Source organism: Pleuronectes platessa, chromosome 21 (genome assembly GCF_947347685.1).
Source record: "Pleuronectes platessa chromosome 21, fPlePla1.1, whole genome shotgun sequence".
Classification (NCBI taxonomy): Eukaryota; Metazoa; Chordata; class Actinopteri; order Pleuronectiformes; family Pleuronectidae; genus Pleuronectes; species Pleuronectes platessa.
Genome location: NC_070646.1, coordinates 6,406,306 through 6,433,048, shown reverse-complemented (window position 1 = coordinate 6,433,048; position 26,743 = coordinate 6,406,306). Strand labels below are relative to the sequence as shown.

The window sequence follows — 26,743 nt, the reverse complement described above, 5'->3', positions numbered from 1 at the left end:
GCCCGAGGCAACCGCCTATGTCGCCTGTACCAGGAGCCGCCCCTGACAGCGAGTACATCCATCATCTTCCTCAGCACGAGTTTGACCCCACTCCTCCTGGCCGTGGTTCAGGTGAGTGCGACACATTCACTGTCACAAACAGTGGGAGCCGGTCGCAGGCAGAAAGATCAGCTCACTGAAATTCGTTTTACGTCCTTTATTGAATCCATTTGTCTCAAAAGTTAAAAATAAGATTTCTTTGTTGATGGAGCGGGCAGAAACATATACGGCAGTGGATTCCTCAACCATGAGCAAAATAGATGTAGCAAAAAAATACAAAATATTGTTGGTATAATAAGCTTTTCTCAATTGATAAACTTTTCAGGTTAGTATGACATATTTTTGCAAAATATAAATTTTATAAGAAGCTTTTTCTTGTTATAACAACATATCGCAAAACCTTATGACCCCAAAACAAGGCATCTCAATTAACACCAACTCTTCTAATGAAACCAGGATGAGCTTTAACGATGTGACATTTCTATATGGTGTTAAAATTAAAGAATAGAAAGTCCATGTCGACATGTTTTTATGTATCTTGACAACAAAATTAACCTCACAATGTGAATAAAGATGGCCGACATGACCCAAAGTGAAGCCAGCATACGTTGATGGCCCCTTAGACGCTGCCTGCAGAATAGATCATAAACACCAACTCCTGCGTGTTGCTGGATGGAATATTAATAAAACGATATCTCAAATGTGGCGTCTGTCATTTTAGAAAGCTCTCATCATACCAATGTTTGTCCAAGTATTCATATATCTGGTTTGGTTTAAATCAGTATAACCAGTAGAGACGCCATGATTGACGGCAAAGACCTTGAAACTGCTGCTCCATAGATAGTGTGAGATGCGTCGTCCATCTTTATGTACAGAGTATGCTTCACCCCATGAGGTTACATGTGTTTAATGTATATCACGGTATTTCTAATGTAATGTATCCACTTGGGGCAGAGACTGAACAGGGCTCGAGATGTTCCACAGGTGTTTATAATGGTCATAAACATATGTAACTGGTAACCCCTCTAGATCTGTGGAAGTGAGGCTACCTGTCCAGGTGTGCCCTCCCTGTTGGCCTGGGACACCCTGTGCTTTAATTGGCTGTCTCCTCAGCATCCAATTAAACCAGAAGTAAACCAGTATTTGCGGCTGATGTAAGCTACAATCTCATATTTGCATGTTGTAACGAGAACAGTTTTGTGCTTCGTGAAATAACGTCCACTTCTTGCGATATGAAAATAAAACGATGCACATTCGTGTTGGCGGGACCGACCTGATGCACGCGTGAACTAAGCCGGTTCTTTTATTACATGTAATCTCAAAAGCAACATGTGAAACAACACATACCTAGAGCGACTCGAATGCAGCCGTAAAAAGCAGTTTTCTTCTTTAACTGTCGTAGTTACAGTTAATCCTCGAATCAGCGTGTGTAAGAAACCAGCCCTTGTTCTCAGTCGCTGACCTAAGAACGAAAGCTTCAAAGATCGTGGCAGACTGTCTTTGGCAGAACTTTGATGAAAATGATTGCATTACAAAATGTGAAAAAAAAGGAACAGTGTTTGTCTTTTCATGTGTTGATAATAAAGAATAGTGTAAACAGACATAATACCGCTGGGTATATTTAGTGTGTGCTGAGCGAAAGGCCGATACTGTACTTGTAACATCTCCTAAAGATAATGTGCTTTTCCCTATTAAAGGCAAGTGAGTGATAATAACACCATTATCAGTACAAAGATATAAAAATGCTTCTTGAGGAACTCTTTAAATTTAACTCAACTGTGGCTTGTGTCTCGGAGACTCACATTATATGAAATCCAGCCTCTAATCAAAATATATATATTCCTGGGATTTGTCAAAATAAGCTTTGAAACACATTTTGTACACGATTTAGAAAGAAAGAAAAAATTCCCAGTGAGAATCGAACCCATAATTCTTACTGATAGTCCCATTGTTTACATTCTACTAGAACAGCAACTGTTACAGACAGGACTTGGGACAAATAGAGAAACCCTCATTAGAGTGAAGGGCACTGATATCATCGCTCTGATAAAGTATGTATCTGTCCATTCAGGCTCCTCTTGAGTCAGCTGGACCGATCCAGCGTGAGGCAGAGGAACAGGGGGCAGGGGGGGGTCCTTCTCCTTACTGGTACCAGGGGGTCTTCCTGATCCAGTGAAGGGTGAAACCTGCATCTGTCCGGATCTTAATGGAAGCTGCCTCGGCCTCCCTGACAGTCTCCTTCACGGACTGCATCAGGTTTTGAGCGTTGTGGACCAACATCTCAGTGGCCTGGGGGAAAAGGGAATGAGAGATTTAGTGATCAGAAACTCAGAAAGAAACAGGGACCTGCTATATTCTTTAAAAAATTATAATAAACACTGTTTACCTGCTCTGACTCCTCTTCGCTGATGTTGGTACGACCCAACATGGTGGCCTTGACTGTGGACAGGATCTTGAGCTGAGTGCTGATGGTGGGGATGCGTTCACACACCTGAAAGCAGGTCAGAAAGTCAGCAGGGGGAAAGGAAATGTGATTCCAAAACAAATAAAGTGTCGTCTTTCCACGGTGAAAAGACACTAACGCCATTGTTCAACTCTCTGACAGAGTCACGTGAACTGACCTGGAGCAGGTTGGTCCGGATGCGCTTGTCAGTGCACTGCTTGGCCACCTCCTTCGCCATCCGCGTGACCTCATCAGAAGCCTTGGCGATGTCCTTGGCGCACTGGATGAGGGCGCGCTTGTTTCCGCTGCCTCCGCGCACCAGACGTGACATCTCCGCCATGAGCAAGGCCATTCGCTTGGCCGCGCCGATGATGTCGTTTCCCTGCGAGGTATAACGGCAACACAGTTAATATGGCAGCACGAGGCTTCAAAGTAAAAGAGCGTCACTGCGTTGACTCACTTTGCTGGACCACTTGCGGGCTTCATCGTGGAGCTGCCTGGCAGCCACCATCATGGGCTCGTTAACCATCACGCCAGCCGGCTGCTCGGGGAACTCCTCGTCTTTCTCCTCAGGAGGAGGAGGCCTGGGGGGAGGCACCTCACCCTCTGGAAGGGGAGGCTTGGGGGGTGCTGCTTCGTCATTGAGCTGCAAGGACAGATCAAAGGGATTCTGGTGACTCATTTGGACACTGGCATCAAACACTTCATCTCCCGTCACTGCCCTGGTTTGATTATACATGTTTCTTCCTCGCCTCCTAACTTACACTGAGTTGATCCAGTTCCGGAGGAGGAGGTGGGAAGTCTGGCTCCTGCGGCTGAAAGGCCTCCCTGACCTTCGCTACAGCACTGAGAATCTTAAACCCTGAGTCCATGAAGCCCTTCTGAAGATCTGGGGATCCAAACAAACACGTCACCACTGATCAGAATGTTCCAAATACAGAAAGAATCTTAAAATCTGGGACTAGCATCTGTTTACTTGGATCGTGGATATTTCCAGCCACCGCCTTCGCGTCCATCACCATCGGAGAAATGGTCTGGCTCAGTTCGTCGGACGCAGCCTTCACCATCTCCCTGAATTTAGGATCTTCAGAGTTCTCCACCTCTCGCTTCGCCACCAGGAGGATGCGGTTGGCTCTGCGGGCGATGCTGGTGGCGCCGGCGACCAGCATCTGAGGCTGGTGGTTGGCCATGGCCGCACGGCACTTGTCCAGGTCCTTCTTGATGGCGTCCTCTGAGGCGTCCAGGAGAGATTTGGTGTCGATGGCCTCGTCCACCAAACCTGAACATCCATAACGTGTTAATATCGTAGGATATAGAGATCATCTGTGATCAGGATATTTCAAACCGTCCTTTAAAGGCCTCACCTGTCATTTTTTCCACGTTGTCGATCCACTGGTTCTTCATGGTTTCAAAATGTTCATACGCGGCTTGGTTGCCAGGGTTTCTCAGCAGGATGCGAGCGGCTGACACCACCTAGAAAACAATCCCCCCCCCCCCCCCGCTGTTAAACGTTGGTGCAAAGACAAGTGTTCAAGATAAAGATAAAGTAAAGATAAGGTAGCTTAATTGTCAATTTCTTCACATGTTCAAGACATACAGGGAATCGATAGGACGTTTCCCACTCTCCCACGGTGAAACATATAAAGTGCACAGGCACAACAGATAAGACAAGAACGTTCCTAATACTAAGTAAACATACAGATTGTTCGTACAGCAGCATAAGTTTGTCTAAAGTGTAAACGTAGTGATAAAAGTGCAAAAAGTACAAGAGACAGTTTGTTGCAGAGTCCTGAGTGATTTTGGGGGGGGGGGGGGATTTCAGCTTCCTGTCAGACTGTAGGATATGTCTGGGAGGAGTGAGGGGAGAAAATGTATCTTCCTGACAGCTTGGTTTATGAAGCTATTTCTGAGTCTGGTGGTGCGGCAACGGAGGCTCCTGTACCTTCTTCCAGAGGGTAGGAGGCTGAACAGACTGGTTGCGGGGGGGCTGGTGTCGCTCGCAATCAAGGTAGCTTTCCGGGTGAGGCGGGTGGTGTAAGTGTCTTGCAAGGAAGGGAGTGGGGCACCATAGATCTTACCGGCTGTCTTGACTCTGCGTTGCACTTTTTTCCAGAAGCAAGAAACACTTACATCTCTGTGAGGGGGGGGGGGGGGGGGGGGGGGGGCAGACACATAGAAACAGATACGGTCTAAACACTAAACTGTGACATACTTGTGGTGTTAAGTCTCTCGTCGATTTGACAGCGGCCTGGATTCCCTCCACCGTGCTCTTGTTGGCCGTGCCCACCGCGGCCGCCTTCTCTGCGGTGGTGCCGAGCTTATTGGCGTGGTTCTCAAAGTTGGCGGCGCGTTCGTCAAAGACCTACACGTGATCGAATTAAACAATTATCCAACAGGGCAGTTAGAAATAACACAACACCCTGCCAATAAATATAACCACCACTGACGGAGGCTGAGTGCGGGGAAGTGACAGCGTGGAGCGGGAGGGACTGTACCACTGACCTCATCTCGGTTGGGGGACTCCAGCGGAGCCGTAGCCGCCACCGCCAGTAGCTTGATGGGAGTGGTGGTGTCACTGAAGATGTCCGACACCTCCTGAGTCATCGTCTCCTGCATCTGTCCTTTCAGGTCCTAACAGATGTTACAAGTAATCAGCACACGCTACCTGAACATTCTTTATTTAGGTTTGAATACTTTTAGTTTATATTTCAGTGTGAATATATTACACCTTGCACTCCATTACATTAACATCTGATAGTTGCTGTTGTTGCCTCACTTGCAGATGTTGAGTTTTAAATTCAGCTTGGACGATAGAAACTCTCTCATTTTATCACTAATCTGACAATTCTGCCAAATTTATTAAAGTTTGACTGCCGACCTTTATCAATTTTCTCACAGTGGGATAACTTCTTATATTTTTGGGTGGTGTATTTATTCCACCACTTGTAACCAGCAGAGGGGGTTGTTTGTCTGTTTCATGCATGAATCCTGATTTAGAGCGTCACAGTGAAGCTACAGGTCTGAAAGGGAAGGAGACTGGTTCTGTGAGCTGTCTTACTTTCAAAGCCTCCTGGAGCTGCTGAGCCACGGCTCTGGCCTGTGGTGAATCCCCTTCACCGCGGGCGGCCAGGTCGGCGAGCTGCGCCATGAGCTGCTCCACCTGCTCACATTTACCCAGCAGCTCCTGCCTGTACGGCCCCGGCAGAGCGTTGGCCAGCCTGCGGCCCTCTGCCACCAGGCCCCGGATCGCTGCCTGGCCTGGAAACACAAGCAGACAAATACATGAAAAAACCTGTGGACTAAAGTGTCAGGTCATCTGCTGCTTATGGAACAAAAACCTAAATATCTCTTCGCTTTAATTTCAAGGCAGTTTTGCTAAATGCATAGATGCAACGAATAACCAGTAATTATAATAATGATGGTTTGTGTTCTGTATTATTTCATGTTGTAGCCTCTGTTATATTGTGGGAACCAGTTCCTCTGAGAATAGCCTCTAACCCTAACCCTAACCCTATTAAAGATGACGTCCAGGTTCTCAGCAGACAAACCAAAACCAAAGAATAAAACATCCACCTTTTGGACGAGTGTTGTGGAACGATGAGCACAGTAGAAAGCTCCATGTATAAGTGTCTGGACTGCAATGTGGCCACCGGAGCAGTGGAAAGAATGTTAAGGAGTGCAGGAGAACGTTAGTGAGAGGTGAGGAGGTTGGTGCCGCTGGGAGCCGGACTCACCCACGCCGCTATCATCCACATTGGGATTGTCAATCCAGCGCTGGGCCTGCTCGATCTTCCCCTCCAAATGAACAGCTGCCTTCGCCGGCCTGCTGTTGGCCACAGCTTTGTTGGTCTTGGATTGCAGGTTCTGCAGAGCCGTTGCAATCTGTTTAGCCAAAGTTCTGGCTTCAATAGTGTCACCTCTGCCCCTACAAGGAAATGAAAAAGAGGCAAAAACGTCTGAGGTGCTGTTTAATCAGAAAGAGATCACTGAAATGAGGTCAGTGAACGAGCAGCAAGTTAGTTGAGTAAGTGGCTGTTTATCCAAATTCAGAGACATTTCTCTAAAGTTGGGAAACAGAGGTGAAGACCAAAAACATCACTTGTAGAATGAAATCTGTATTTGCACTTGAAGAAAACTCATGTGAGCATGTTGTGACAGGATCTTTCAATTTCAGAGATAACTAGAATAGAAGAATCGTGGAAACGTGGAAACTAAATACATCATACATGAAAACTAACACCCCCACTGTTTCCTGGCAGCAGTGGGAATCAGCTGCACTTAGATGAAGGAAGTGAACTGAACTGATCCAAGTATTGAATTCAAACATTTGAATCAGTGGAATAATGTGTGAAAGCAGAGTTCAAGTGTTTGCGAGAGGGGCGATGATGAAACTCGGGCCTGAACTCGGACGAACAAACTCAGCATGAATCAGTTTCATATTTTCGAGAGCCAGCAACTCACTGTCTTCTGAGCTCCGACAGCTTGGCAGTCATGGCAGCGATCTCTCCAATAGAGCGCAGAATGTCCTCTCTCTCTTTAGGATCCTCGCACATGTCTGCAATCCGCTTGGCCTCCATGAGCAGAGCCTTGATGTTCTCCTCTCCCTCTGGAGAACCGTTAGGGTCTGCGAGCCAATTCTGAGCAGGAAGTAAAAAAAACACTCAAACTCCCAACCCGAAAACCGTTTGGTGTGAATCCATGTTTTTTTAAGACCGACTCTTTTCACACGAGGGTTAATGACTCACTTGTGCAGCGTCGATCCTCTTGGCGATCGCCTGCTTGGAGTTAGTCATGGCTTCCAGTTTGCGAGCGGCGTTCTCCACCTTGCCAGTTAGCACGTCGAGCCCTTGGGAAACCTGCTGGGCCTTCTGCATGGCGGTAGGGGTTGCCCCCTGACCTCTGGGGTGGAAAAAGAACACATGGATACCACAAAATCCCACACGTGCACACTTCATGTTCCCTGATCTCCACACTCGATTGCTTCAAATCTCAAGCCTAACGCTCCCCTTGTATAAAAACAGTGTTTCCTCTCTTAAAGCCTCTATTTCTAGACAAGGCTCAGAGGCAGCGCTCAGTTTTCAGAGGAGTAACACAACCAGGGGTTAAAGCAGATTATAGATTAATACCAGACAGCTGCTTTTAATCTAATTTAACTCAGGGTCCCTGGTGACAATCAAATTTCACAGCAGAGAGATATCACTTCCACTCTTACACACTTAAATCCCAGATAATATGCTTACTGGCTTACACTCACATGGATATAAAACATAAGCTAGTATAGAGAAGGAGCATTTATCAAAACAAATATGAAAATTAAATTACTGTGTAAAACAAAGATCATGAGGCTGTGCAATGAAAGCGACATGAGATATGAAGAATTGTGACACAGACACACAAAGCGAAGATTTGTTTTAATGTATTTAATACCTGGCTCTCATCTCAGACACCTGGTCGGTCATCTGGCCCAGGGTCTTGGCCGTGCCCAGGATATCTCGCCGCTCCTTCCCAGCACACAGTTCACCGACCTTCCCGGCCTCGTCGAGGATCTGTCGAATGGCGTGCTCGCCTTGGTCCCCTAGACGCACAACGCGCACGGTCAGACACGCCGATAACCTCACTAAATACAATTAGGACGTGATCAGCGACAGAGGGAACAGTTCAGGGAAGAGGACGTGATTATTACCAGGTTGAGCGTTTGGATCCCTCAGCCAATTCTTAGCCTGAGACATCTTTGAGTCGATGAGCCCCAGAGCCCTCCTTATGGCCTCCGTGTCCTTTAGGGGGGGAAAGACAGAATAAATTAATAACTTAAAGGGAATCGATGAAACCTTGGGTCGTTCCATGTATACATGATGTCTCTATAAATCATGGCTGTATTATTCCACAGGCATTTATTTTTAAGGGGTTAATTTTAGGTTAATATTCCTGTTTAGATGTATCATACTCTTATTTACAAACCAAGTCATGACTCCTAGGAACTGAGATATATTTGCTCCCTCACTGCGAGTGAGTTACATTCAGGAAGAGCCTCAGGTTCTCTGCATTGCCTTAATCAAACCCAGTGCACAGCAAAGTCCACGTGCAGGATCACTAACATCTGTTAAGCACATTCAAGTAGTGCACGCTGTTCCCATCATCAGTGCTGAGCATGTCACATTATGAAAGCCAAGCGAGTCTCCATTGTATCTCGATCACAGCGGATGGAAATACAACAATCTGTCCAGCAGCGTCTGACTTTGCCAAACAAAGCGGAGCCCTGTCGGACCAGAGCAAAGCAGGAGCGGATGAATGAGTGGGTAAAGTGAGTTTTTCATGTTGCAGCTTGAATCTTCATCACAGAGTTCAGCGGGAGTTTCATAGGAAATCAAGAACACACTGCTTGTTTAAAACTATTCATCAGCAAACATGTCGGCGCCCCCGCAGTGTTCGCCTTGTCAAAGTAAAAGAGAACAACAAAGCACATTTGTTTGCCCAACTGGGAGTGTGCCCAGCAGAACAAGGGAGTGAGGCAAACAGGAAGTCGAAAGGTGTGAGGTTTCGCCACCGGAGCTGCGTGGGTGCGTTAGTTTACTGTTCAGACTTGTGCTGCTGCTGGTCTGTCACTAACCAAAGTGAAAGAGGCAGTGATGTGACATGAAAGACGCACATATTAAGGATCTTTGCATTCATGTTAAACTCAAACACACATCAAATACAGCTCATCAACAAAACACAAAACATTTGCACTGTTAAATAAATCAGAATTGGTTTGTTTCGTGTGATTAGTTCAAGTGCATCTTTGATGTTTTTAAGGAAGCAAGATTTGTGAATAAACTCCATCGGATTAAAACAAAAATTAGCCATTCGTACAACAAACTCCGTATCAGATATTCTGTGTGTGCTCCTCCTATGGCTGTTAGATACAAGAAGCGATGAGAGGAAACCTGATTATCCCGGTGAAAAGACGAGAACAATCAATACTGCATGAGTCAGCTCGATCGATAACCAGAGATGCTGAGGACATGCATATACTGACATAGGAGGAGGACACACAGATGTTGATACTACATCATATTATGAAGCAAAACAAATCCAAAAACTGAAAAACCAACTATATAGATCAAAATTCAGGCAATTCAACAACTGCTCAACACTTTCAATATACACCATTCCAATACCTGTATAACAATATTCACACTGTTTTATTTACCCTATCTATACACAGTTTAAACTCACTACAGCTCTGCGGCTAAAAAAACAAAGCACACAATGGCACCACAAAGCACAAGACAGCACACACTGTCAGACATGCTGCTGCACAAACAGGGCGCGAGAGAAGTAAGGCTTACCTTCTACAGGGAGTGAAGGGAGAAATAAACGGTAAACAGAAAAGGAAGAACGACATAAATACAAATGTTTAACTGGACATACCAACTGGGACCCACAAAAAAAAGGTGTAGACAAAGAAGAAGGTGGCACAAGATAGAGCCATTTAGACGACAGGCAGGATTGTGTTGCCTTGTTCTTTCATTTATCTGAGGCTTTCGGTACTGTTGATAATTCTTCTGGTATCTATGGGATTTTATTAAAAATGGTGTGCAACAGGGTTCTATTCTAGGACCACTTTTATTCATATTTTTAACGAGTGAATTTGGTCAAATAATTAGAGTCAATGCAATTCATCTGAAGGTGGAAAATGCTATTTAACAGTGCTCTCTGCTCAGTGCTTCAAAACTTAAAATATCATATAGCATTATGGCAAACTTGAATTGATTTTAAACTAAATGTACTGCACATAGTACAACCACTCTAATGAGGTGAATATTACTAATTGAAAAGGTATCTTCTTATAAATACCTTGGTTCAAAAACATTTATAAACAAAACTTTATTTTATTGAAATAAGGCAAATATTATCAAAAACCGCAGAAGCTAATACATTATGTTTAGTTACCAAGTAGATCTCAGTTAACTCCCTAGGGATACCTATTTGGTCTTCAAAAATCATCACATTAATACTGACAATGTGTTATTGGCTCTTGAATACTATCCTCCACTCGTGAGGAGAAGATTGTAAAATTGTGTTTAATCACATCGTATCCCTTTTGACTGACATAAGTGTGAATTCATGGGTTTTCTTTGCATTGATGTTGAAGTATACAGTAACCTCAATGTGCTTTTACGGTTTTAAATGCACTTTGACCAGCACGTCCTTGTACAAGACAACTTGCTATTAATGACCATCTCTGTTTAAATAAAGGTTGTAATGATTTCAAGAGTGTTGGAACAGGAAAGAAGCAGAACGTGCAGAGCAGAAAAACAGAAGCCAAAAGATTAAACAGCTACATAGACACAGACAAAGTTGAAGCGGGCCTAGTTTAATTACCATATCTATGCTTAAAATCTATAACAAACGCTTTTTTTATCACACCTGTCCACCTTGAAATTAGATCCCCTGATGAAACAGGAAGTATAAAAAGATTAAAGATCTCTCCGGTCTGTAGCCTCTAGCCAAAGGCACTCTGGGAGGGTGGGAGGGCACAGTAGGTAGCAAACAAAATTCAATTTTGTGATCCATAAAGAATGCAATAATCTGTGTCAACACTTTCAGCAGCATAAAGGGTAAAGCAGTAAATGAAAACATTTATGTGTTAACGTGTGCGAACATAACTTTAATGGAAAGACAAGCTAAAGTGTTAAAGCACTTAAGAATTGAAAACGTATTAACTCTTGTTTGTACCTTGTTGGCCCACGCGTCCTCGTCCCAGGATGTGAGCTGCAGAACTCTGATGATCTCGTTTATCTCGCCACTCATCTTCTCAAAGGTGAAGTTACGGTTCTTCAAGGCCTCCTCCACACCCTGGCTGCCGGACGTCTTGGTTGTCACAAATATTTTGATGCCTGGAATGTAAAACAGAACTCACAATTCACAATCTGACCTAATGATACTATCCTAATAATAAAAAGATGCATGGTGTAGGTTGGTGTCTGTGCTTTACGTGAGGTCCTGTGTGATTACCTGAGATGAGGATCGGCAGCAGCTCCTTGACTGTGTTCATGGAGTTGACCAGCATCACACGGTGCTCCTGGTGGGTCAGCTCCTGCTGGCGTTCATCTATCATCTTCGCCATCTTCGTCATTCCTGGACACAGGAAGACAAAACAAGAGGTGGAAAGGAAAGGAAATTAGCTCATTTAAACAAATAATTCACTCGTAGGGTCATTTTGTAGTCCGAACAGTACTTGTATATTGTTTTAAGGGAAGGGACAATACTTCAAACTGATCTATTATAATTATATAACTTTGAATTTCATTGATGTATCAAAGTTTTTTTTACTTGTTAACACGACAGGGCTTTTACTTATTGTATTTTCTGTATTGTATATGAGTACTTCTGCATTGAATCATTCCTCAATGCTCAATCAAAATACACATATGAATGTTTGAATATCAAAAAACAAACTGTTAACGTGAAATAAACATCATTCTTTGTGATAATGTCAAGTGAAGACTTAATTGAAGTAAGCCTGTCCTTGTGTCATGATAACTCACCTGGTCCGAGGTTCTTTGTGTATGTGACCAGGTCCCCCATAGACTCCACCACCTCTGCCACCGTCAGGTACTCAAGGATGCCTTTGCACACACGGATTATTTTGCGGACCTGTGACAATGGTTGGATAAACATTCAAAACAATGATGACTTTGCAAATATAATGATTATGCAAACACCCGTCCCCAACACGCACCCAGATTCCCTCCAATTAACCTCTGACAATGCGGCCGCCTGACATTCAGGCCCCTTTTTGTCCTGCGTCACACCAGATTAATGTGGACTGCTGGAGTCACCGCTCCACTATTCAGAGCGATCCCAGAGCTGCATTTGAAAACATGATGGCCCCGCTGACGGATGACTCCTGCTGAGTCCTGCTGAGTCCTGCTGACTGCTGCACGGAGAACAGAGACTGCCGCCTGTGGCTGCTCACAGAGAGCTGATCTGCAACTTTCCTTTTCTCCTCTCCATCCCTAAGAGGATAAGAACGTTGGGCCTGACATATGATACCACTGCCTGGTATAAGACATAGTGTTTGTGGAAGAAATATGTATAGTTCCACAGGCACGTCTGTTATATTTATCTACAGCTCTGACGTCTTTATAAGCATTACAGTGCCCAAGAGGAAGGCAGGAACAGATTCTGTCCTTATACCAGTAGAGCCTGTGGCTGCAGCAGACCTCTGCCATGCTCGAATGTCCATTAAAAAGATATTAAAGCCCTTTCAGCTCAGCTACTACTCAGTGAAAATCAATGCAACAACCCTGAATACAGTTACAAGCTTCTGTGTCTGCTCTTCTCATTTCTCAGCTTCTGTTGCCAACTGGTTTTAAGTCTGTGTTGGTCAGTCTGGCCTATCCCCATTACCTTCTATCGTTAAAAAAACTGATATACATCATCGTTTACAGCCGATCAATACTTAAACATTGATCTGATGGGAAAATATAAACTGGCATTTAGTTTTTGACAAAGAAGTAAGCACATAACTATTCAATTTGGTAGATAAAGAGATATGATGACGCTACGTCTGGGGCAGGAAATGTGACAGTTGTCAAAAATACCCTGTGTTCATTTATAACTATAACCCGCAAAGAACATACATCGTTTTAGTGATCTGAAACATCACCTTTTAATATCTGACCGGTCCAATCGAGAGTGGATACCACCACCCTTCACCAGTTTGCTCTAATGCTTTATTAATGCACTGGGAGGAAACCCGAGCACAAGAGGCAGAGAAATTAAATTCTTCCACCATCAGGTATCTCAATAAACCAGCTCTGAATTCACACATGTTTCTGAAGTTAGAGGCAGAACCACATCATGCAACATGTATAAAACCTCAGAATGGATGAGGTGCGAGTCCTCAACTCCTCGATCAGATATCTGCCGGTTAGCAGATTGTCCAAATAAAGAAGGAATTAAGGACTGAGTGAGTGAATGACTGAATACCTCAGCTTCATCAAAAGTCAGGAGCAGGTCAGAGGTTCCGGAGAGGATGCCCCGGGAGCCATCGATGAGGTAATCACGAGCAGGAACGGAGTAGGGGTCAGCTTTCAGCATGGAGGCAGCCTGCACCAGTTTAGTGCACGCATTCTCCACTCTGTGGGGAGCAGAAGATTTATTTAAGGAACAGTAAAAAAAGAAAATCAAAAATCCTCAAAACACGTCATGCTGTTGATATGAAGCCTCTCAGAAGCCAGATGGACACTACACATGGAAACAGCAGATTGAGTGAAGCAATAACAGAAGCTTGAGGATACAGATATAGTAACTAGTGTTTAAAAATGACTTTGTTTCATTTCCTCTTCATTTATGCTTTTTGAGTCAGATTGAGTCATAATCCCAGATGAAAATACAATCATACTTCCTCTTCTATAAAGAGGTTAGATTTGGAAACAAGAAGGGGGGGTTTCCTGTCCACACGTGTCAAAGCCTAAAACAACTTTCCGTAATCCATTTGTTTATAAAGATAATTAAGGATCCAAATATATCAACCTGAAATAACACAAATCAAGACATATGAACATGTATATCTATAAAATTGTGGTTTTAGTCCAATTTGGATGATTTTTAAACAGGATTTACAATAAATGATGTTTTTCCCTTATTGCTTTGCCCTGAAAAGAAACGGAAAGGAACAGCCAAATTATTTGAGCTGTAAAGGTTCATTCTTAATCTTAGAAATAGTCACTAAAGGTCAACAAGGAACATTTTCCCCTGAAACTTTATTCCACAAAATGCAGCTGAAAGAAATCTTCCTGGTTGGACTCTAACTCCAGATTGTTATTGTCAAAAACCCTAATGAATTAGAGAAAGTATCTCATTTGAAGTGAATGATTTGGTCCGCCTGGGTAAAAATAAAAAAAACATACTAAGAATGGAAGGCATCATGTGTTGTATAAGCACGAGCATGTCTATCTCATGACTCTAACTGGCACCAGCCCAGTTCAACTCCTGCTCCCACAGAAATGTAAATGATTGACTCCTAGACGCGATGCACTCAGCGAACACCAGAGCAACAGACACTGCAGGTTCAGGCCTTCGATCCAGCCTCACACATGCCACCTGCATAGCATCATAGCAGACATATTGCACAAAGGAAATGGCAACAAGCCAAGGACAAACACATGTTCTGATTCCCACAGTGAGGTAACTTCTTACTTTTGTCTTTAGGCCAAATGTTGCCACAGTAACAAGTGGGATGTTTATCACTGTTTTCCACATTTCAGGTTTTGGTCTTGGTTTCTATTCTTCAGGAGGAGCCAGTCTCCTGAAGATCGAAGCTGACTCGAGTGTGTGAGTGTGTGTGTGTGTTTTTGCAGAGCCAGCCAGCCGTGTCCTTCAGCGTGCACAAGTGAGAAACTGCCATGCATTAACCGGACCCCGACAGACACTATATTTAGTGGAGGAGACGCATTCCAGCACTTGTGCTGATGGATGACGACAGGGTGACGATGTGACTTTGAGGCGCCAAATGTGTTGAGCCTGACGACCTGCGCCTGCCAATGCATTTCATCCCTGACCTTGGGGGGGGGGGCTCCCGGGACCCGCCCTGCCCTCCCTCCACCGTATTATCTCATGCAGTTACGATCGGTGAAGGACTGAACTGACAGACGGCAGCTGGGCACAAGCTAATGATTTATGATGATGCGGATTCAGCAAGGGAGACAAAAACATTGATCAAATGGGTGCAGGTCTCCTTTTTCTACATTAATATATAAACTTTAATATTTCAACAGGAACAAAAAGCAGCAGCAGCCAGAGGCTCTTATCTACGGGGACATGTACAGTAGGGGTCTGTGGCCCTTCTCCTTCAAGAGTAAGCAGCTCCTCCCTGGGCAAAAATGTATCTGTGCTACACCAGGGCGAGACTGGGAGGCACTTAACATGCCATGTCTGACCTTTGCTTGGGCACAACCGGCCATTACTGCAACAGATAAAGAGAGAAAGAGAGCCAAAGGGAGGCTAGTGGGTTCCCCAGTCGAGAGAGAATCACTTCATCCAAACACATCACAGATCTTTGTCATTGAATGAATTAGAGGTGTGCAAAGTGATCCATGTGGGCTTACTTGATAAAAGCTGGTGGCATGTCCCGTTTCATGACCTGGTCCTCTGTGGTTTGGACAGTGTCCCTCCCCACCTGGAAAAGACAGAAACTTCCATCAGTGAACTGGATTTCATGAAACAAAACAATAGAGCCCGCCCGATTTATTTGCTGGACGATAAAAACCTTGCTGTATGAGTCTTTTGTGGACATGTTAGTATAGGCATTTTTGTTTAGCGATATGAAAATCTATATTTTAAAGACTTAACAAAGGAGGAATGAGAAGTTTATGGTACATAAAAACAATTTAAACCCTTAAAAAAATGAGCGGTATATAGATAATGGATGGATGGAAGTGGTATATATTTATCCTAATCTAATTTATTTGTCATAAGGGTTGGTAACATTTTATTGCCAATCTTATATATATGTAAAAGCCAACTTCAACCTTTAGGGCACAAGTGAATTATTATGAGCCTGTTTTCTCAAGCAGGAGCTCACTCTGACTCGTCCAGTAACTTTCATACCGACTTTGTCCCCTTGTGTCAGTCATTCCTTTTGTCTCATCTCTTTCAGTGTCACATGAGGCCGGGGACGAGAGGTCTGTGAGGACAGCCTGTGCAGGTCACTGGTCCTTCACAGTACCAACACAGATGCAGTGCAATCACATTCCCTTTCATGCGACAGTTCAGCGTGAATGCATGTGTGAGGAATGCATGAGGAAACTATATCAGGTAAAACCAGGTGACCATAGACGACAAATCTTAAAACAACCACCATACAGCAACTGCATGTATTTCTGGGTACTGGGAATGAGCTGATATGAATCAATGGTTGTTTTTTGGCTCTTTTGTTTGGACGGTGAGATCATGTGCCACAAACCAAGGTTAAACCTGCAACAGAGACGTGTTGTGTGCTGTTTTCAGTCAGCAGGATTTTTGCTATTTTTATATTGTTTATTGGATTGTTGACCGAATAACTGGAAGAAGAAAAACTTTTAAGAATGTCTATTAAACACAGATTTGTAAAGTTTTTACTTATTAGGAAATAAAAATGTATGGTTGGTTACAACTCAGCAGCTAGTGTTCTATAATGGTGTCAGTTCATATGCAGCACCTCAGAAAATAGCATTCATGTTTCACACTCGAACTTGTGATTCTAATTCAACCACAGGATCGTTTTGACAACACACCATCTTCTGAAGCTCAACTTCTTCTTTCTTTTGGTAACAGTATAAGCGTGGGAATGGAGTATTACTGAAACAGATGGTTTGTGTGGAGGTCTTTTACCATTACCAAACATGGTAATTAGAAAGCATTAAATTAAATTAAAAGGAGGAAGTGCTTCTTTTAGTTTGAAGATCCTTCCTTCCAAACCAGCTAGCTACTGTATCATATTTAGTAACTAATTGTGGAAGCAGACCCCCCCCCCCCATCCTCAGCCCACGATGACTGGCTCATCAGTCATGACGAGGCTGCATCAGTCAACACCTCCAGGTTCAGAAGCCCTGACACAGATGCACGTCCTCAGAAGTGTTTAAAGTTTAGATCCAGTATAACTTGAGCACATATTTTAATACAGCAAACAGATTGTGCAGTGTTGTCCCAGTTTTACCGCTGTGACAGTTTTAATCGTGCAGTGTTCCAGGAGGATGTCCCGTTACTCATCCAGGGAACCGATATTTCAACGAGACAGCTGTTGGTGGTGTCTGGGGGGGGCGCTCGGGCCTCAGCAGAGTTATATTGTGTAAAGCAGCTGAACGCCTCCACTCCTTCGTGTTCCAAAATGACTCACCTCCCCCACCATGACCTCAGCTCTGGAGGGAGACACAACTCACCCACCACCAGCTTGTCTCGGGTGAGGGATCGCACACGTTCATACTGGGACACGTTGACTGGGTTAAAGGAGCTGCATCAGTGGCCAACGGCGAGATGTTCAAACTTTTCTTTTTACATCATTGTTTTTATAACAAATATAAACTACAGGAGCAATTCCCTCACTCACTGTCATGGTGTGCAACATTTTCCTCATATTCAAATCTGCTGAATTGCACCTTGCATCTTGTACATGCTAAGTGCTATAAGCCAAACAAGATGGTTACGACTGCTGAAGCAATAAGTTGATCAATCAATCACTAGAGGTCGTTTGTATCATTTGAAATTCTTATATTTACAGAAATGTAATAAACAGACAAGTTTTGGACTGTGGGTCAGACAAAACCAGTAATTTAGAGACTTTAGAGACATCCTGAGAAACTGGTTCGATCTGAAACTCCTAAAAAAAATGATTTAGCTTATTAAGGATATGGTCTTGATGCTGTGGCTCGGACAGCTTGTCAACATGTCAGACTACAGACAGTGAGCAGAGCCATTCCAGATGGCGGACGTGGAGGTTGAAAGGGAGCAGAGAAGACGTGCATCTCTTCACTCTCTTTTCACTGGACCGGAGGGACTCTGACTCACTAGGGGGGGTTATAAATTAGGGCCAAAGGATGTTCCAAACTAAAACTGACCCGTAATGGCAGCGTGCATATGCCACCCTGACATTCCACCAGTAAGTGGCTCTGAACAAAAGCCAACAACAACCAAAGCCGTTTGGTCCCGTTCAACTATAGAGAGGAGCCAGGCTGCAGAGCAGGGATATAAAGAGCAGTAAAGTGAGGAGGGAGGATGTGATAAAAAATATGTTATAGTCCAACTTAGCAATAAATAACACACACGTGACCTCTTCTAACAAAGCAATACCCCTATCTGAACTAAGGCAAGCCGTCCTTTGCGAAGGGAAATAATTTTTTATGATGTGAACTTGGCAGTTAAAAAAAATCAACTCTGCCAAATAACACACCCCCGCTTGTAATTCACTAGACATTTTGAGGATCAAATGATGTGACCCACATTATATTTTGTTAGCTTGCAATTTAATAAATTGGCTAAAAACAAGAAAAATGCAAATCATGCCAGAAATAATAACAATACATCCCCACAGGAGTCAAATGCAGTCGGACAGCAGTGTATAGCAGGTAGTTTAATCAAAACGACCATGGGACACAAGTTAAAACAATTCCGCAAGTGCCTTTGCTAGTTTCAGTACAGCTCAGTTGTCACTTTCCTGTCAGCACGTTGTTTGAATAGAATATGAACTTGCTCCCATCAGAGCTCTCAAAGAGAAAAAAGAAGATGGCACAACACCAATAATTAATAAGGGACAATACGTCTGGTGCAGTGACCTTTTTTTGCCCCTTCTTAAATAAACAAAGGTGGATTTGGAAACCGGCCTTCTGGCTTTGGAGGACATCTTCTCCAAGGTGCTGAGCTGCAGTTTGACTGGAAGAACTCGCTACGCCTGCTTGTGTACTCTCAAAAAATTATCACAACACAAAGATTTATTTGAAATCGAGTCAAGTCCAGACATGACCTAAGCTGAAGAAAAGACAGACCAGATGACAGATTGACAATGAGGAGGCCAAAAGCCGCGTCTGAGCTGCATTTAACAAGCGCGGAGTCAAATTCTCCCCAAAGCATCACACAGGAGTTTCTAACACCAAGCAGACTTCAGTTTCATGGTGCTGTCTGTATTCAACAGGTCATCGCCTTCTTCCCTTTCCTGCTCCCCGTGGAGCCTCATCCTGCTGTCTGTGAAGTTCAACATCAGTCTGCAGCCAAGAAGCGATCCAAACAATTCACTGCAAAAATAGATCAGTGACCCGAGTTTATCAGAGTTGTTGTCAAGCAGTTTGTGGTGCTTGGCTGACTTCCCCATTTTTGAGCCTCTGTCGGGATTATTTTAAGTACAGCCTTATCTGAGTAGTTCAAATGTCAATATTTTGTTCCCAGAGACCTGGATTATATCTTCAAATTGCATGTTTCACTAACCAACAGTTCAAACTTTAAAGATATTCAATGTACAAGGACATGAAAGTGAAAGCTCGTGATTAGAGAACCTGGAACCAGCTAAAGTATTTGCTTGATGATTGACTAAGTAGGTCGATACATTTTTTTAAACTACATTATTGTCAAAGAAATTATTTAAAATATGTTTCTTTCTTTAATATATGACAACAAAGACAGAAAACAAATGTGCAGGAGGAAGTAATGACATGAGGCCATTCAGTTTCAGCCTATTTCTAACCAGAGCAGAGACCCATACAAACCACAACACAAATATCTCTTTCCCTGAATAGACTCTGGCAAACCACTCCAAGGGAATATATTTGTTCACTTCCTCCTTCTTTAAAAGATCATTGATTCAGTGTCATTGATTTTCTTCCAAGCTGTCACATACCACGCTACAGACTGACAGACTCAAGTCATTTACCATTTTGATCGGGGGGGGGGGGGGGGGGGGGGGGAGAGACTGACGATCCTTTTCACCTTCCAAGAGAGCCGTGCGGAAACCATGTGCTGTGAAGTAGCTTGATAAAGTGGCTGCTCCTTCGGAACAGACTCGGCTTTGTTGACAACGGCCCATCGCTCTGCCCAGAGAAGAAAGGCCGCTCTGAAAGCCTCAAGGCTGCCAAGACACAGTCTGCCTTTCACATGTTGGGCAGTTTGACACAATGCAGCGTTAATTGTAGTGACCACAAAGATTTACGACGGCAGAATTCTGGCAAGCGCCTTTGCCGCTGCCCTTAGCAATGTTTTACAGATAAACTGTACTATTCTGCACACGGGTGGACTTCCTGTGTAACTCGGGTACCGATTCGTACTCGAGGTGACTTTGAAATGCAATCGGATGAGACATGGTCACAAACTGATGGTGCAGCACTCCGTTAGCCACACATGATCAATAGTCTCGGATCCTGCATTCTGAGATACCGAATGGCTTTGGACAAATAATGACTCGGAGGGGCGACAAATAAGTTGCTCTATAGGTCAAAACCTTTATGGTGCATCTGTCAAGTGTTGTCAAGTATAGGTCATTAGCTTGGTTCAGGAAGTAGCTACACATGGGGGTGTCCAAGGCGATGAAAGTCACAAATCAAAAGGCTTGCTTTGCCACGGCCAAGTAGGCCCCTGCAGCCAGAGAGAATACATCGCCGCCATCCATCTCATGTTACCGGAGCTTAGCAGCTCATACAGTGTTACTAGGGAGCAGCACTCATCGGTGTGAATCCTCCTCTTAAAAAGAAGAGTGAGTCAATATGACTTGTCAAAGATGAGCTGTCATTTTCCGCCGGAGCAAAGGATCGCTAAAAGACCAGAGATAGCAGGAGATTACTTTTACTGCATCTACAGAGGGTTGGCGGGAGGACACAACATCATACTCAGTGTTCCAAAACGGGGATTCAATGGACCATAAAACTACTGTGAGGCATAAATGTCTGAGACCAGGATCCAATAAAAATGTAAGCAGTGAGTATTATGAGGTGTTATTTTGGGTGGTAATGAATACTGGTGAATACTTATTACTCAGTACTCCCACTTTCCAGGGAGTGGAACACATCGTGGTTATATCTATTTAACTGTTGGCCAATTTTATTGATAACTTATGCACATGAATAAGCATTAGTCTTTCATATCATAAAATTAGTCATTCATACGCTCAAATTACCAATTCTTGTTCATGACTTAAGTTGTGCATCCAAATTAACTAACCTTTATTCATACTCAAAGAAGCACCGGGGGATGCCCAAATTTACAATGATGCCGCCTGACAGGATGCATAAATGCTGCAGCTGCATGCTATTGAGTCTATTGAGAGCCTTGTTCCTTTTCATTCAAGCCCTCGATAAAGGGTAAGACTTTTTGCCAGCTTCATAAAATGTAACTGCTTGACAACAAATCACAGGAATCGCCTGTAAACTTGTCGCCCATGTGAGGCAGCACGGGGCGCCATAGGGCTTAATGGGAGGCATTCATTTGAACTATACAGATTTCTCCTTCTCATTGATTTGAACTTGACTTTTTTGTCATGGTCTGAAGCCATTAACTCTCAGTACCTCACTGCAGAGGGAGAAGAGGTTTCCCTTCGCTGAATCTCACACTCCTGTTCCTGAGAGAGGCCGACAGCTGCCGGGTCTTCCTGACTTGGCTTCCTGCAATTCCTTATAATTTCTAAATTCCTCTGCAACCTCCTGGTCAGATAAAGTCTTCAGATGCTGTATGAATCCTTACCACAAGAACAATTGGAAACACTGCACATGCACCCATTGTTCTTGTGTCTGTTACCAAGATGCCAGAATAAAATTGTGAGCAGTTCTAAAAGATTTCCTTTGACAAATCGCAGGAAGTTGGGGTTCCAGGGAAGAGGAAGTGTGTCCTTTTGTACGCTTTTAAGCACTTGTTAATGAACTTGAATGAATTTGTTGAATTTGTTGAATTGAATGAATGAATTTGTTTCCCATCTGTAAAGGATTAAGGTTTGAGGGTTGACCCAGCCACTATAACCACAATTTATCATATAAAAACTTCTTCATGTTGTTTGGATCTTCAGCGTCTAGAGTTGAGCCCAACTTTAAGTCACTGCATGCTTTGCATAATGTCGTATTTTGAAATTTCAGCATTGCAGAAGTTGCCAACTTTTTTTCAACCAAACAGTCAATGTACAGCCATTTAATGACCTGCATACAGAAGCCTCTCTTAAAGTCTGATGTGTGCAAACAGCAGGACTAAATCTTACAGCTTTATCCGTTCCAGGACCCTAAATCACCAGCATTCTTTTCTTTATCCAACCTCTATAAAAAAGGAGCTATAAAAAAAGTACTCCAACATGCCTGGCATTAAAAGGAGCCGTTTAGTCAGCTCAAAAGAATGACTGCAGAGTCCGACACAGAGAAGCATGTTGTTCTTCCATTTACGGCAGCAGAAAAAAATTTGAGCTATGAATCACTTAATAAGCAACATCAACATTTGCATATTTGTTAAGCTGTGATGTGAACAGGAAACACTTTAATTCCAAATGTAATGCAATGACTTAATAAATGTTTTTGCTCCACATTCTCAACTTGAAAGTTGAACCTGAAACTAATGAGACAAAACTAGAATGATGCCTCAGGTGCCAGTTGGTTGATGCTACAGAGGGAACAGTAGTTCTTCATTTACAGCAGGTTTTGAACCCGGCTGCCAACATGGTTAACAGTTCTGACTTAATGTCATTGTTGCATGAGTTTCGCTTATTAAACAAGAAGTGAAGACACAGTTTGTCAAACTATTAAAAAAACTGTTTAGCCATAAAAGCCACATCCTGCGGGTGTTAAAGCAACTTAAAGCTGCATGATGTGTGAAGACAGGCTTTTCTCTGGCAAGGCTTGTTGAAGCATAATACAACTCCATAATTCAGTAAAGTTGCTAATTCAAAAGGATCAGCTCAACACCTCCCCCCACCCCCCTCACGACAGATGCATTCCGGCATGCTGGGAACTCTGCACATTCCTCACATTCATCTTTAATTGAGGCCTTAAAACACAAAGTCAGAGATGCTGAGCACGTGTGAAGGGTCTCGGTTGCACTATGAACATTGACTTGCTGTGTTTTGTGGTCATACTTCTCTTATGGGTTACAGGTTAACCCTAACCCCACTGGGTCAGCTTGGCAAGAGCCACACTTTCATATTCATGCATGTGGAATAATAGATTAGGCCTTTTCACTTTAATAGTTTAAAGGTTTTCACATTTATCACTGTGCAGCAGATCTCCTCAGACAGGCTTACACAACCAAGAACATCAAACAAGCTCATCGTCCTTTCTACTCCGTCTGGCATCAGGAAGCAGACTGATACAAACCATCTGACCGGAAAGGTAAACTAATTTGTAACCCACTTTCAGATTTCACATTCAGATTTCCAGGTCATCCTATATGAACCGTGATTAACTATGTTTAGACCTACAGCTCAAGAGACCTCAGACCAAGAGATTTTTAAATGGATTCATGAAGGAGGAAGTTTGTGCAACATGTGGTTTTGGACTATGAGGAAGATAGCTTTTATATGAGAGGACCCCGCCCTGAGAGTGTCTGGGGAAATGCAATTATAGAGCCTCATCCCTTTCCCTCCCAAGCATGATCCTTTCTTCGACAGTAATTTACTCTCCGGTTACAGGTTGACTTGCAAACGACTTACACTTGAGAAGGCTACAAATCCAATTAACACAAAACATGCATGTGCAGAAATAGCAGTAGCAAAAAAAAAGATATGAGCCATGCAGCACATTGTCTCATTTAAGCTCCTCAAAAGTATGACTCATGGAATCGCTGGAACCAGAAGAAATTATACGCGATCCTCAACTTCAATGAACTCACAACACTGTCCATGTTGTAACGTTGCTACAGCAACTGGAAATAATCACAGGCCTATATCCATTCATCCAGGCCACTGTTGGAAACATCTGATCACAATTCAGACTGTCCAGGGATCCTGGATCAGTTCACCCCTCAAAGCTAGCTGGGGTTACGTAGGACGTTTTCATGTGCCAGGACATGTCGTCAAGCACTGTGATTTTCTACAATGTAATGTTTCTCATCTCTAAAGCTGCATTACATCAACTAATTACAGCTTGGGGGGAGAGGCGGGGGGGCACGGAATCTTGCGGACAGACACTGTTTTATATTGTTGTATCTAATGTGTTGGCTAATGTGTTTACACATCTGGCAAACATTAGCATTCTTTCTGCGTCATGATTGCACTTGGTGAATGGACAAATAGTCGCTCTACTTTTAGCTCAGGTTTGGGCTCTCTGATTAGCTGTTATATATTCGACTCTCAGGTTACATAGAGTCGGTTTATTTTAGCTGGAAACAGTTTAATTGGAGTGTACCCATTGGACATGTGCACGCACAAAAATAAGCTAAAATTGGCCTAAATTATCTGAGTGGGCATTGAGGAATAACAAAAGGAAAGAATAAAGTAAACTGGAATGAGATGGTGGTTCTGTACCAATCCTACTGCATAAATTGTGGGCCCATGGAGAGCAATCACTCTAGAGGAAGGATTCCTTTTTTTGACAGGAGAAGCCGGAGCAATTTCCCAAATTTATCGCCCAACAACTGCGACAGGCTGCGAGCACGAGCGGGCTGACCGAGACAACAACACCCAGGAACCAACAAGTGGCTGAATATAGCTTCTATCGCTGCCTTTTCTGAAGTCTCAATATCTGACAGGCCCCTCATGTCTGCTTGTTTCCTCGGTAGGAAACTGGCCACGTATTGGTTTATCTTTAGAGCAAACATGTTAGGGAAATGGCATTAGCATCGCCTTCGCTGGTGCAATGATGGTTACAAAGTGGCTCTGAGGAGCACCATGGTGGTTAGGTGATTTCTGATGCTATAAATACCTGAAAGTGCAGCTGCATTTGGTCAAGGGGAGTGTGTGAGTTAATGATTTACAATGAGAGTTGGCAAATGCATGATTAATATGCCCAAAGACGTTTGATTAGCTCCGTGTGGGTATAAAAACATCATATTCACCAAGTAGATGTGATGATGTTGGAGCACTTATCATATAGTGCATCAAGAGCAAATTGAGTGGATGACATTCTTGATTCAGTTAACTTGTTGAAAGTTCTGCTTCTGGATCCATGTTCTGGGCTTTAGGTTAAAAAAGACCGATTGGTGATTGGTTTATGTTCGTTTTAACCCATTTCTGGTGTTTCTGCAACAAGTAAGTGCCAATAAAACATTATCAATAATCTTCGCAATATAATTTTTATTAGTCACAATACAAGAAAAGGCCCAATATATATCGATGTAATGCTGATGCATCGTGAGAGCGTGGTGAGGAGGTTCACCCCATTATTAATCCGTCTCAGTTTGATCACGTTTTGCTGATTAAGTGTTTCTCTTTCTCTGCCCACAAAGAAGAGCATCTAATAAGAAGAGTTGAATATGAAGTGGTCACCGTTTGCTTACTTTAACTGTATTGGATTTGGATGAAACACTGTTAATATGAAAAATTGTTATCTTAATCTCATTTTTTGGCTGTATCGTCCAGTCCTATACAGGATATAAAACTGTGTGGAGTCACAGAAGACAGTATAGAACTCGGTGGTGCTTTCAGGTCCCACTCACATCAGCACAGCACTGGCAGATGGTTTATAATACAAATGGCTTCACTTTGTTTAACTGGTCCCATGGTGAGTTTCCCAATCATCTCCAGGTCCTGCCCCACCTTCCCAGTAGTTTATAGAACTGAGGTAAACATTAAAGTTCATTCACAGACGTGTTCAAAGACGATGTAGTGTGGAAGTGAACTGGATTATAAAGAGTGGAGCAGTGATCCAGGACCTGGCTCCCACACACACACACACACACACACAAACACACACATACACAGGCAGCGGTGCCTACGTCGAGACATGGCAGCCGGGCTTCGGGGAGGAGGAGGCAGGGCATATTTTCAAGGGGAAAAGGGCGTAGCTGCCCTTTTGCCCCGAGTGTAACTACTTCAGGAAACTTTGCTAGCACGCCTCCACCTCCCCTGATATTAAATACACACAGCTAGCTGGAGTTGTGTAGTTTATTTGTTATATTTAAGAGCGACAGGTAGCCCTGGAACCAACGCCGAGTTCAGCCACTCCTCGCCCGGTTGGCAAAGTTTACTCACCCGGACCAGGTTGCTCACAGCCGCCTGCACGGCCGCCACCGGCGCCGTCAGGTCCGGGATAGCTTTCCCGTCCACTTCCCCTTCTTCGTGCATGATCACCAGGTGGGAGATCTGCTGGGCCACCGGCTCCAGGATACTTTCTATCGTCTTCGTGTGGAACACCGGCATGTTGGCAACTTTCAGGGGCGCGATCCGACAGAGAAAAGGATTAAATGTCCCGACACTTCAGGCGGTTCACTCCCGAAACTCCCACTAGAGACGCTTCAAAAAAATACACAATATCCCGGTGGCTTCTTCTTTCCCTCCAGGACAGTTGGACCATCCGGTGCGAGGACTACAACTACTCCCGTCAAACCATCCGCGTGAAAGGACTCCCAGCCCGGGCAGGGCGGGCGAGGAGCGTCGGTCTCCCCCGTGGCCAATCAGCGAGCGGGGGGCGGGCTCCCCTGGCGAGCGATTGGTCCGTGGGGCTGTCGCTCCGCCGGCCCCGCCTCCCGCTCCCATACAGTTTGCTGGAAATCCGAGTTGCTCCCGAAATTACGTAAGAGACTCTCATGCCCTAAAAAGGGAAATAAGTGTGTGCACATTGTGAGAGGGAGATTCCTGCAGCTGTAGAGTTCACACTGACACACAGATCAGGTTTCACATCTGTCTGG

The 26,743-nt window shown here is 43.8% G+C and overlaps 1 protein-coding gene across 1 annotated transcript; it reads right to left on the bottom strand.

The window, feature by feature from the left end:
• Positions 1-181: 181 nt before the first annotated feature.
• On the bottom strand, positions 182-26,488 carry LOC128426686 (vinculin). Its single transcript, XM_053413702.1, has 21 exons — positions 26,088-26,488; positions 15,580-15,650; positions 13,460-13,610; positions 12,013-12,121; positions 11,480-11,602; positions 11,201-11,361; positions 8,166-8,256; positions 7,910-8,057; positions 7,228-7,381; positions 6,944-7,119; positions 6,217-6,407; positions 5,541-5,740; positions 4,985-5,113; positions 4,695-4,844; positions 3,847-3,955; positions 3,459-3,761; positions 3,247-3,371; positions 2,943-3,128; positions 2,661-2,864; positions 2,426-2,530; positions 182-2,328 (listed from the first exon to the last, which is right to left on the bottom strand). Exons 1-21 carry the CDS (start codon positions 26,253-26,255, stop codon positions 2,182-2,184), a joined length of 3,201 nt encoding a protein of 1,066 aa, XP_053269677.1. The 5' UTR covers positions 26,256-26,488; the 3' UTR covers positions 182-2,181.
• Positions 26,489-26,743: the final 255 nt, after the last annotated feature.

What these genes read in the sequence shown, in the direction of transcription:
- LOC128426686 (XM_053413702.1), bottom strand. Translation starts at nt 26,255, where the DNA reads ATGCCGGTGTTCCACACGAAGACGATAGAAAGTATCCTGGAGCCGGTG. An exon ending in CTGTGAGCAACCTGGTCCGG is followed by an intron (nt 15,651 to 26,087) that starts GTGAGTAAACTT and finishes TGTCTTTTCCAG; the next exon opens with GTGGGGAGGGACACTGTCCA. An exon ending in GTGTCTGAGATGAGAGCCAG is followed by an intron (nt 7,382 to 7,909) that starts GTATTAAATACA and finishes TTTCCACCCCAG; the next exon opens with AGGTCAGGGGGCAACCCCTA.